At 44.9% G+C, this 12,500-nt stretch overlaps 1 protein-coding gene across 9 annotated transcripts in view; it reads left to right on the forward strand.

The window, feature by feature from the left end:
• The window catches only part of LOC134452941 (protein furry homolog), a 140,640-nt gene that overhangs the window by 108,885 nt on the left and 19,255 nt on the right, over nt 1–12,500 (forward strand). For 5 of the 9 annotated variants that reach the window (XM_063203622.1, XM_063203621.1, XM_063203620.1 and 2 more), the window contains exons 42-52: nt 1,209–1,410; nt 4,865–5,016; nt 5,709–5,896; nt 7,181–7,275; nt 7,577–7,833; nt 8,797–9,017; nt 9,573–9,771; nt 10,601–10,698; nt 11,137–11,313; nt 11,775–11,915; nt 12,472–12,500. The exon at nt 12,472–12,500 is cut by the window's right edge and continues 151 nt beyond it. In XM_063203622.1, coding sequence (XP_063059692.1) covers nt 1,209–1,410; nt 4,865–5,016; nt 5,709–5,896; nt 7,181–7,275; nt 7,577–7,833; nt 8,797–9,017; nt 9,573–9,771; nt 10,601–10,698; nt 11,137–11,313; nt 11,775–11,915; nt 12,472–12,500 — 1,759 coding nt within the window. The remainder of the gene's footprint in view (nt 1–1,208; nt 1,411–4,864; nt 5,017–5,708; nt 5,897–7,180; nt 7,276–7,576; nt 7,834–8,796; nt 9,018–9,572; nt 9,772–10,600; nt 10,699–11,136; nt 11,314–11,774; nt 11,916–12,471) is intronic. The other 4 variants (XM_063203628.1, XM_063203623.1, XM_063203627.1 and 1 more) reach the window with 1 other exon arrangement.

Consider the following 12,500-nt stretch of genomic DNA (forward strand, 5'->3'; position numbering starts at 1 on the left):
GGTCGGCTTTCATTCGACCCAATGTATTACAGCTCAATTAGCATGTGCCACGCAGCAACACGAAAATAGGTCATCGAAGACAATTACTAGTCTTGCTTGGCAAGGTTTTTGTTGCCACCATCACGTCTGTCATCACGTCTTTGGAATGTGACGCCTACGCTTTTTGATGCCCATTGAGTTCATTTGCATCATCAGTACACAGTTCCCTTTTGACCAAAACATTATCCAATGGAAGGGTAGTTTTTAATGGTGTTTTCTCTCATGTATTGCAGTTGAGCCACAGAAAATAAGGTTAATATAATGACCGTTTGGTGACGGCAGTGTTTTTAGTTGTGACTATGCCCCTATGTCAGTCTCTTGGTAGGAAACCGGTTTGCTTTTTGAAGCGTTTGCATTCATGCAACGTGGGTCTGTGTTTTCTGTTGTGATGCAGAGTAGGCAAGTCTGACATATTTAAACACCACCGCTGGTATTATTAGCTTTGTGTGGCGCCATAAGGGTGGTTATTTGATTCACACCTACAAACCTTTGATGGCTACCTATTCAGCCTCTGACCTCCCTTCATCAGAGAGACTGTCCTTGCCCAACTATATTTTCATTGCAAATCCCTGTAACCGGTATAGGCTGATAAACTGGAATTTCACTGCGAGATTAACGTAACCTTGTCTTTTTGTGTCTGTGAAAGTGAAAGTAAGCACTAAGCATCCTTGTGTCTGTGTACTGAAGAAGGTTTGGTGGTGCTAAAGTATGTAAGAAAGAGTGTTTACTTTTTTCCCTCATTTAATCCTCATACTCTTCTCTTCCTCCCCACTTTCTCCCTCCTCCATCACATTCCTCTCTTCCCCACTCTCTTTGTCATTCTATCTGTTCTCATGCCCTCTCCTCATCCTCACCCTCTTCCTCTTTTCCTCTTCTCTCCTTCACACTCTTCCTTCCTTCTTCACACCTTCAACTTCTCTGTATTCTTCTTCTTCCTCCTCCTCTTCAACTCCTCCTTTACCCATCTTCCCCTCTTCTTCTCTTCCTCCTCCTTTCATCTCATCTCCTCCTCCTCCTTTTCCTCTTATCCTTTATTCTTCTCTTCCTCATCCTCTCCTCTTCCTCACCCACTCCTTCTCCCTTCTCCCCCCTCCCCTTCCTCCTCCTCCTCTTCCTCACCCACTCCTCCTCCTCCTTCTCCTCCTCCTCCTCCTCGCCTTCCTCCTCAGCTGGTTTCGACTTCCTGCGTGAGAGTCCTTCCCCGGTGGCGGACTCTGGTCTGAGTTCGTCGTCCACGTCGTCCAGCGTGAGCCTGGGGGGCAGCGTGGGCAACCTGCCCCAGATCAGCGCCGAGCTGGAGGAGCTGGACGACTCCTCCTCCACCGAGTCCGACGAGAAGACCAGCAAGCTCATCGAGTTCCTCACCACCAGGTGCGTCACCTGACAGCTGCTATAACAACTAGTAGAGTGAATGTTGGCACAAGAGCTGGTAGAGTGAATGTTGCGGTTTTAGTTGGGTCACCACCAGGTGTGTCACTTGACAGCTGGCATAAGAACTAGTAGAGTGATTGTTGGCATAAGAACTAGTGGAGGGAATGCTGGCATAAGAGCTGTTAGAGTGAATGTTGCGGTTTTAATCTGGGGCAGACAAACTGGATTGAGAAAGTAAAAGTACCGCCAGATATTCCCACTACCTGTGTTGCGGGTATATTCAATGTCAGTAATTACTTAGTTTATCAATCTCGCGGAAGGGGTGTGGTGATTAGGATCAGCTGTTACATGGAATTGACTGGAGCAAACATGTGGCAGGGAATTTAGTTTCTGAATTTGAGATGTTCTCCCCCTGGTGTTAATTCAACACGTAGAGAGTAATGAGGACTCCAGGCTCTTCTATTAGATGATTTACTACTACCTCAAGGTAGTGGTGATAGTGGTGTTTGGTAACACTTTAGTTTAGGGATACATCTATTAGCACTAATACATACCATGTTCCTGTATAAGTAACTTGTAAGGCATGTAAAAAGCAAAATCAAACATTTGTCAGGCATGCATTCGCAAATGTCTTGTTCATGCACAATAATGGATTTATAATCAATTTAACCTTAGTAAGGACCTAGTAGGCCTTAGCATTTGCTTAGTACATGCCTTACATGGTACTTAACATTGTATGTATTAGTGCTAATAGATGTATCCCTAAAATAAAGTGTTACCTGGTGTTTTACTACAGGGCCAGGTTCTTGGCACACTCCCCTGGGCAGAGTAAATGTTACAGTGTGAATTCAACACTTAGCGAGTAGGTCCAGCTAGAAGAGTGTTTAAATCGACTCTTTAAAGAGTTGGATTACAGTTTTTCTCGATTGCCTCCACACAAGTTCTGGTACTTCACACACAATTCTCGGAACATCTCACACATTTCCCAACTCCCCTAACCAATGTCACTGAACACTAAACACAATTCCTACTTAACACTCAAATTCCAGTTTTAAAACACACTCTTTTCACACCATTACACACAATTCTCTGGATTACACTCAATTTTCATAAAGAAAAACACTGGGTTTCGCATGGAACACACTGTCATTCACAACACTACAATCAACTGCCATACTATGTTCACTTCCTCATCTCATGGGCAAACTCTCTTCATACCGGTTTACAATCTGAAATCATCACCCCATAAGGACACACATTGCATGTCATATTGATGAAAAATGAGTGGATGCAAGGAGAAAACCCATTTGTTTAGTTTTTGAACTCAAAAATATGTTATACAAGACATAAATTTCATGTGGTTACCCAATATTTTACAATACATTAGTGCAATTTTTAAATATGTAAAATATATACTCCGAGTCTAAAACCAATATTTCAGTATTTTACTACAGAAAAATACCCTCTTTAGTAAGTAGAACACTGAAGAAAATAAGTTTCTACTGTGTTTCAAGTTGAGTATAGAGGTTTTTTTTTCATAGCAATAGGCTATACAGTAATGTAATGGGTTTTTTGTACTGCCAAATAGGCAGTGGGGTTTATCTTTGTGTTGTTTTTGTGAAAAAGACATAAAAATCTTTCTGTTTCTGTGTGTGTGTTGTGGGAATGAAGTTTTTCCAACTTATGTCACAGTATCCATGCAATCCAGAACAAAAAAGCCCAAGTTACTGGGAGAAATTAGTTTTACCCTGTGCCCAACAGTGTTTTAATGGGTCTGCAAATGTGTATTGTAGTGACTGTCTGTGTGTGTCATTTGACGACAAAATGAGGTTTTTAGAAGAGAGTACATTGTTTTGAGACAAGACGTGCATTTTTCAGAGGTAGTGAAGAGTTTGGCCCGTTGTGCGTGAGGTTTGGGGATTTGTGTGTAGAGTTTTGAGAATTCGAAGACCGATTCCGAAAATTGTGTGTAGGCAATCGAGAAAAACTGTAACACTGCAAAATATATGAAGGGCAGCAAGCTCATCGAGCTCCTCTCGTCACAGGTGCGTTGAAAATGAGCTGACAGAAGTGTGTTTGGCTGTTTATTTTCTGGTCTGTAGCTCCCTCTACTGGCTGAAGGAGGCAGGGCAGTATTCGTATGTAGCTTGTTATGGATATGGAGAGAAATGCTTTCATATCAACAGACAACCACATAAAAGATCCTGAACTTCCATTGATATCCTAATTACTATACAGACAAAAAGACAGCAGCCATCCAAATACAAAATAATAATGTGTAGAGTTTCCAGGTCCACCATTCAACATTAAAACGCTTGCGAAGGACAAGTAGATGGGGCCCTTAGGCCATGTGTGTGTGAGTGGCTGGTAATGCAAATGTTGCCACTATGGTTGGCGGGATTGGCAAAGTGCAGAGAAGAGCACAGCATGTGGGTGTGGTGAGATGAGGTCACATGTAACTATGGGTGCGTTCGAATATGCGACCTTGCGTCCTCCACTTGTGCTTGTGGCCTAGTACCAGGAAGTAATACGTTGTGATGACATCACTGACAAAAAACAGCATTATATTTCAATATCTCGCAATACCTCAATTGTAAAGTCATTTTCTCATTTGCAAACTGGATGGTGAATGAAGAATAGTGCCCCAAGAATTGGTGTGGCTAGGCTGACAGCGGGGAAAACTAATTGTTTTCTCCACGGAGGTGGGGCATCAGCAAAACGTGAGGCCACAAGCACAAGTGGAGGACGCAAGGTCGCATGTTGGAATGTAACTATGGTTGGTGGTGAGAAGGGAAGTAGGGAAACTGAGAAGGAGGCAACAAAGGGGTCAGTAGTCCCGGGCCCAGGGAGAAGGAGGAACCAGAATCGAGTCCTCATGCGTTACATTGCATGTGTTGGGCGGAGCCCCTCTCAGATGTCTTTGTCCTGGGGCCAGCAAAAAGTCAGTGGCCCTATAGTATATCAGTGTAGTTGTGTGTTGTGTGATTATGGTTGGTGGCGGGATGGGCCCATTGCGTTTGCATGTGTGGTGCTGGGTGCTTGTGACTTGTGTTGGTGGCATGGGATGGCACAGTGCAGAGCATATGTGCGTGTGGTTGTGTGGTGGTGAGTAACTGCCATGTGTGACAATGGCTACGTTTACATGAGACATTTAATTCCGAATGAACTCACTTTAATTCTGAATAAAGCTTAATTCCGGCTTTGAAAAGGTAAACACCTCTTAATTTGGAATTAAACTCGACAGAACTATTTAATTCGGAATTATTAATTCGGAATTAAAACTGTCATGTAAACGTAGCAAATGTCTGGTGGTGGGATTGGGCGGTGGCATTGTTGCCGTATGACTATGGTTGGTGGCTGGTGGTGGGGCTGCGCAGTGCAGAGCAGAGCATGCGTGTGTCGTGGTAGTTAATGTTGCCGTGTGACTATGGTTGGTGGCGGGGTGGTGGCGCAGTGCCTGGAGTACTGTCCTGTCGTTGCTCAGGGCCTTCGGACCGCTGTGGTGCCACGAGGACATCACGCCCAAGAACCCCAACTCCAAGAGCGCTGAGCAGCTGGCCAACTTCCTGCGTCACATCATGTCCATCTTCAAGGAATCCAAGTCAGGTAAGGAAGAAGCCTTCTCTTTGTTTTTTAGGGACTTGGGAATTAGTTTAGTGGATAGGCTCTGAAGAAGACACTTGTTCGCGACACGTCAGCCCGTCATGTTAAAGGCTTTTTTAGCGTAGCCTCTTACTGCAGCTGGGGTCGCCGGGTACCCTATTCCCTTGCTGAAAATTCTTAACTGCGTCATAACAACGTTGCTATGACATTACAGAGAGACATAGTGCTGATCAAGCAGTGTGCCTTCGTAAATCATTGGCAGGACATAAACAATAGCAGCAACTGAAGTTAACTTTCACCATATTTCTAAGTTACCAATTTCCTTGAACCACAGAGTGCCTGCTATAGAGAAAAAAAAGTGAATCTTTCTCCCTTTGTGACCACCAAATTGTTGGCGTTGTAGGCCCAGTACCGACCAATTCATAAAGAGAACACCCTATGCCTCTTTTCCACTGCCGATTTTCTGGTAGGCCTGCAGCTCGACACAGCGTGACTTTTTGCTCTTCGATTTGGCACGACACAGCTCAATCGAAGAGAAAAAAGTCGCGCTGTGTCGAGCTGTAGGCCTACCAGAACACCAGCAGTGGAAAAGAGCCTTAAGAGCACATCAATACCTAAAAGTGACTAAATGTCCTGCAGTTAAGAAATGACTCAAACTAGTCACGGTTTCCCCTGTGCTCTCTGCGCGTCCCCAGACTTCCACCTGGAGCAGCAGCTGAGTGACGTGGCTCTGCAGACGGCCCTGTGCAGCTCCTCGCGCCACTACGCCGGCCGCTCCTTCCAGATCTTCAGGGCCCTGAGACAGCCCCTCTCACACCACGCCGTCTCAGACCTGCTCTCACGCCTCGTGGAGGTGGTGGGGGAACACGGGGACGAGGTGCAGGTGAGCACGAGAGAGAGAGACAGAGAGAGAGAGAGAGAGAGAGAGAGAGAGAGAGAGAGAGAGAGAGAGAGAGAGAGAGAGAGAGGGAGAGAGAGAGAGAGAGAGAGAGAGAGAGAGAGAATGTGTGTGGAGGAGATGGATGTATGGGGGTTGGTGTGTGTGTGGGTGGGTGTGTGTCTGTGTCTGTGAATGCTTAATTATATGTAAACAATAAAAAAATGAAAAAGTTATAATAAAAATTGGATTTTCGTATCTTTCAAGGTTACTGAGGTGGCCACCCATCATTAGCGTATAATTAAAACAAGAGCGAGTGAGAGTGTTTGCAGTTAGAGAGTTTCAGCGTGGTGGTGAGATGTGGTTTAGAATAGTGGTGGGCGTGAGCTTCGCCATGTCACTTTGTTCCCTAGACTAGTAGTTCATGAGTCAACTGTTACTTCCTGGTTCCTGGTTGGATAACCAGCACCACATGTCCCCTACCACCGTATCGGAAAGCACCGCAATTTTACCGGCTTACCCGGGAAAACCCCTCTGTTAGTGGGTAGGCCCTGTTTTACGATCTGCATGGCTGACCTACCCTCTGTGCGTTAGTCTCCTGGGGATCCACGTCTCACAGGCATGCCGCCAGAAAATAAGGCTCGTTTGGGACTTTTAGGGTATTTTTAGGGTTGGGTACTTTTATTATTTGTTGGTAGGTAGCAGGGATGGACTTTTGCTCCAAACATCAGACAAATGTGATGTTTACATGTGAAGGTATCATAATTGAACACAATTTATTATTAAACAATATGGGTGGCGATTTATTTTTGTTAAATTTTTTGCTCAATGGCATGAACTTAAATCTCTTCTGCGAGATAGTGAAGATAACCTTGAAACATACTGTACTGCATGCTGTATATATAGGTTTCACGTTTACAAACATTCCCGCTGTGAGGACGGGCAAGATGCTAAGCAGCCAACCATGTGAGCACATTTTTTTGGGTGACAGCAGTTTCCAGCAATCAGAGGTTGAAGAGGGACCCTTGCCTGCGCACGCAGACTAGAATATTTACAAACGGGAAACCCATGTATAATTATGTAGAGTAAACTGGTCCACTTCGGAAAGACTAGGCCAGGGATGACTGGAGCATTCAGATACTTTTTAGTATTTTATTGTGGTGCAAACATAATGACTGACGTTTCGACGCCGTGTGCGTCTTCTTCAGAGTCCATGTATAATCATTATACATATCTTGCTTTTGGCCGTGTTTCCCTGTGATGATGGATGTGTGTCTGCGTCTCTCCCAGGGCTATGTGATGGAGGTGCTGCTCACCCTGGAGTCAGTGGTGGATAACCTGGCAGAGTGCCTGAAGAACAGCGACCTGATGGCAGCCTTGACCAGGTGAGTGGAACCCTCTACAAGTCCTAGGTCCATAAGTCTACTCTGGTTCCTCATTGTCTAGCCAAAATTGAAGATGCATTTTTAAACGTGTCGGTTCGTCGTGTCGGTCACTTGATCAGTCGGTCAGTCTGTCGGGCAGTGTGTGTGCTTTTTGCAGAGGTTTGCACATGATGTAGGTCGTCTGTCAACCATTTTGTAGAAAGGTGACATATCAAGCTCCAAAGAGAAGCTCAATTTTGACAACTTATCTCCATTGACTTTGTATTGCTTGCCTTAAAATCTCTCCTTCTGTCTTTTTCAGGGCCTCATCTCCTGACTTCCTGGTGAGCGGCAAGCTGAACATCAACCGTAAGAGCACGGGCCAGCTCAACCTGCCACACGGCGCTGACCCCCACGGCACGGAGCGCAGCCGGCACCAGCGCAGCTACTCCGTGCCCAAGAAGTTCGGCGGTGACAGCAACAACCAGGGCCACCCTGGCGGTCCGCACGCCCGCTCGCCCTCCGAAAACGTGCCCCGCAGCGCCACCCTCGACCGCATCCAGGCCTGCACACAGCCAGGTAGACTGTGGAATGCCTTCCCTTCTAACCCTTTTGGGCAGAGCCTATGTGATAACCTTATGGCACAAACACTCAAAATGACTAGCGCAATTGCTGTGACAGAAGTAACTGACTTTGTATGGAGGAGCTGGCGTCAGAAGAGACAAAAGGGATTTGGGCGACAATAGACGATTTGAGTGACTCAATCGACAGTTTGTAGTTGAGCCAGAGATTCTTTAAGTATAGAGATATGCCAACATAATAGGTTTCCATGGGCACCTAACGCGACCAGGTTCCGGTCTGCCTAAAGGGGCGTGTCATAATGCTCCTTCAATGAATAGAACAGTCCTTAGGTCTGCCTAGGTCTGCCTAAGGGGGCCATAATAGAGCCAGGAAACAATGGGCCAATGGAACCTCTCTCTCTCTACTCTCTCTGGTTGAGCCTCAGGAAATATTATGCTATTGAGCTATGATGCGGTTTTGTGACAGCTGCCACAGCCAACTGCAATGTCAAAATGCTTACATTCTGCTTTTAACAGTCATACTCTGTCACTTTTATCGCTCATGTTGTTCTTGGTATGAAGACAGTTCAGCGCGTCTTTGTAGCTTTGGTGTCTGCTGGTGTGTTTTCGCAGTTACTTTCACCAAAATCATCATGACCGAGTCTGAATCCGTTACTTAAAAGCTAACCTGGAAGACCTACTTTTTAAAAACAAGCTTTTGGTTAATTTCTTACATTTTTGTTTTATTAGTCCTTATATTACGCCCCAAGGTCACTGCACAAAAAACTAATTAAAAGAAATAAATACTCAAAGTAACGTCCCTGTGCACAACCACTTGTCCAGGTGCTGGTGATGTGCAGTAAGAGTAATCCAAGTAAATGAAAGATGAATCACCGCACACTGGTATCTTTACTGGTAGTTTATTTGGTGAACTTATTTGGTGAACTGAAAAGAAATAAATGTACCTACTTTACTTAATCAGGTCTCCTAGCGTCCCGCGGCTCCCCTCGCAGCTGTGGAGGCTCCTCTGCGTCCTCCACGCGCGGCGACGCCTCGGGCCTGTCCATCACGGACCCCAACCACGCGGGACACCCCGCCTCCCTGCTGGCCACCATCTTCTGGGTGGCCGTGTCCCTCATGGAGTCCGACTTCGAGTTCGAGTACCAGATGGCGCTGCGGCTGGTGCACAAGCTGCTGGCTAAGGTGTGTGTGCGTGTGTGTGTGCGTGTGTGTGTGTGTGTGTGTGTGTGTGTGTGTGTGTGTGTGTGTGTGTGTGTGTGTGTGTGTGTGTGTGTGTGTGCGTGTGTGTGAATTTCCTGTTAATTTTCTCTGAATACCATTAATATATTATTATCACCAAGGAGGTTATGTTTTCTGTTGCGTTGCTTGTCTATTTGTCTGTTTGTCTGTCTGTCTTCTGTCTGTCTGTTTGTCAGCAGGATAACTCAAAAAGTTATAAACGGATTTGGATGAAACTTTTTTGAGTTGTTGGAAATGGCAAAAGGACCAAGTGATTACATTTTGGTGGTGATCCCGATCATGATGCAGATGCAGGAATTTTTCACCATTGCACGATAGGGCAGTTTCTAACTCTATAAAAACAAGGCAGAAAGACTTCAAAAAAATGTTTTATCAAACAGCTTCCTTGGCAGAGGTCTGCACTCTTTGAGTGCATTTCTAGTTATTATTGTTGTTGTTGTTATTGTTATTATTGTTATTATTACATGTATGATTATCATTATTATTATTATTATGAAGGTGCCGCTGGACCGGCCGGAGAACCGTGAGCGTCTGGAGAAGCTCCAGGCTCAGCTGAGGTGGAGTGGCTTCGCCGGGCTGCAGCAGCTGCTCCTCAAGGGCTTCACCTCCCCCGCCACCTGCGACCTCACCCTGCAGCTCTTTTGCCAGCTCACGCCCGTCTCCAGGGTCACCGTCATCGACACCTCCCAAGCCATAGGTGGGTGACTCTGCTATGCGTTGTAATGCATTGTAACATGTCCTAAGCGTTCTGTTTGAAGGCCCGTGTCCAGGGTCATCAACACCTCACAAGCCGTACTGTAGGTGGGTGACTTTGTAATGTCCAAATTTTGTATAGCCCTGGCCTAGTGGTTAGGCAGGTGGTCTTCAGGTCAGAGGATTGCGAGTTCGAATCCCACCCTTACCTCTCCCTACTGGCTGAAGTGTCCTTGAGCAAGGCACCTAACCCCACATTGCTCCAGGGACTGTGACCAGTACCATGTAAATTGTAAAACTTAATGTTGCTTTGGGTAACAGCTTTGGTTAAGTGTAATGTAATGAAATAATGAATATGAAGGCCTATCACTATAGTTACTGCTATTGGCACCTTGGAGGCTATAGGTGACATCACAGTGCAAATAACTAACTGAAAAATGAATGCAGTCTGAAGGAATGGAAGTCTCACAAAAAACAGCAAACTTTAAATTGAACACAACAGAAATAGTTTGGTGTTTGAGTATTTATTTCCTTCTTTATTTTAAGTGTTGATGTTGAGCTGTGTGAATTTATTTTTTATTTTCATTCAGTTCTAGTTTTGTTAATTTGGCATCACTGCTGGAGAGATTTTCTTTTGAATTTATTTTTGGGAATTTAAGCATTTTAATCCATGTAAAGTAATAATTGACTGTGTAACTTAATAATCTTCTCTTCTCATCTCTCTCTCTCTCTCTCTCTCTCTCTCTCTCTCTCTCTCTCTCTCTCTCTCTCTCTCTCTCTCTCTCTCTCTCTCTCTCTCTCTCTCTCTCTCATTCTCTCTCATGCACACACAGGTTTTCCTCTGAATGTTCTCTGTTTGCTCCCGCACCTTGTTCAAAACTTTGACAAGCCAACGCAGTTCTGCAAGGAAAGTGCAGAGAGGATAGCACAGGTACGCTCCTCAATCACCTTCATACTGTCGTGACCTGTGTATGAGATGCGGTAAACAAATACACTTGCCTTGTCTTAACCCCTTCAGACACGGCATTATAAATTAGCTGTTACCAGAATGGCAGAATGGTATTACTTAAGGCCCCGTGCACTGTCATAGTAGTGTAGTACTATAGTAGTTAACTTTCAATGTCTATTACAGCGTGCCACAGGAGGTACGGCGTGCACATAGCAAACAGTCAGATTAACGATGATGGGTTTATATAAACAAATGTTGTACGTTGACGTGATTATGCTATGCCTTGAGGAATTCCAATGTGACCAAAATCAAAGATGTTTTTGGATTCTCTGTCTCTGTATCTCTCTCTCTCTCTCTCTCTCTCTCTCTCTCTCTCTCTCTCTCTCTCTCTCTCTCTCTCTCTCTCTCTCTCTCTCTCAGGTGTGTCTGGAGGAGAAGGAGAAGAACCAGAAGTTGTCCCACCTGGCCCACGTGATGACGCTCTACAAGACGCGCTCCTACACCAGAGACCCCTTCTCCTGGGTCAGCGTGGTCTGCCGATACCTGCACGAGGCCTTCGCTGACATCACACTCAGCATGGTCACATACATGGCGGAGGTGAGCTCAATTTGTTGGCTAGAAGGGTTGTTTAATGTACAGTCGTAACCCTTTAGTACAGCTTGGACCTGAAGAACTTCTAGGTCATAATAACGTTGCTATGACATTACAAGGTGTCTTTACTAACAGTCATTACAATTTTGGTAACACGCTTATAATAGAGGACCTGCAGTGAGGGGTTGAAACTGTTACTCATTTTAAGTGATGAATTGATGCATTTCATCTTTGTCATCATTACAGTTACTGGACAAGGGTCTACCCAGCATGCAACTGTCCTTGCATGTGGGGTTTTAACATGTTGTTTAACTTAATAACACTGATAGGCTCAGTTCATGTTAAACTCTCTTCCTAATGCATTTCCTACTGTATATAATATTCGCAGATCCTGAACAAGGGTCTTTAATGTATCACTAAATGTATCATCATTTAATATATCATTGTTTAATGTGTCATCATTCCAGTTGCTGGACAAGGGCCTTCCCAGCATGCAACAGCCCCTGCTGCAGATCATCTACAGCCTGCTGAGTCACATGGACTTGGCCCTCATCCAAGTCAAGCCCTTCAACGTGGAGGTCCTCAAGACCATCGAGAAGTTTGTGCAGGTAAGATAATGATTAGCTAAAAATGTCCATCAGTGATATTCATTTATTCCCTTCATTGACAAATTTGTGCTTATAAGCTCAACTCCCTGTGAACTGTCTAGCAGTTCTATTATCACTCACTGTTCAGTATCTCTATTTAGAGCAAGTGTTAAGAAGAGGTCCTCAAGACCACCAAGATATGCCAATTGTATTTTACTTATTCACTTCATTTAGTAGCCCTATTCAGAGCAGGTATTGCGTAAGTAGGTCAGTAGGTGTCTTACATTCAATTTCAATGTTTCATAAATGTAGTGGCTGTAGTCTGTACCTAAATTGCTAAATATAGCACATTCAATGATGTGTGTGGATTTCTGCCTGTGTACATACTCTGTACGACCTTTTCCAAAGTGAGCAACAGTGACATAATATTTGACGTCACATCGTTCTCATGTAATTCCCCATTGCATTCTTTTTTTTCCTCTCTTTGTTCCTTGTCCTGTTTGTCCTTGTCCCCCTCCCTCCCTCCCTGGTCTTCTCCTCCTCCTCTCTGCGTCTCCTCTACGTCTTGTCTCCTCAGACGGTGCACTGGAAGGAGGCTCTGAACAT

The sequence above is a fragment of the Engraulis encrasicolus genome, chromosome 7 (genome assembly GCF_034702125.1).
Source record: "Engraulis encrasicolus isolate BLACKSEA-1 chromosome 7, IST_EnEncr_1.0, whole genome shotgun sequence".
In the NCBI taxonomy this organism is placed as follows: Eukaryota; Metazoa; Chordata; class Actinopteri; order Clupeiformes; family Engraulidae; genus Engraulis; species Engraulis encrasicolus.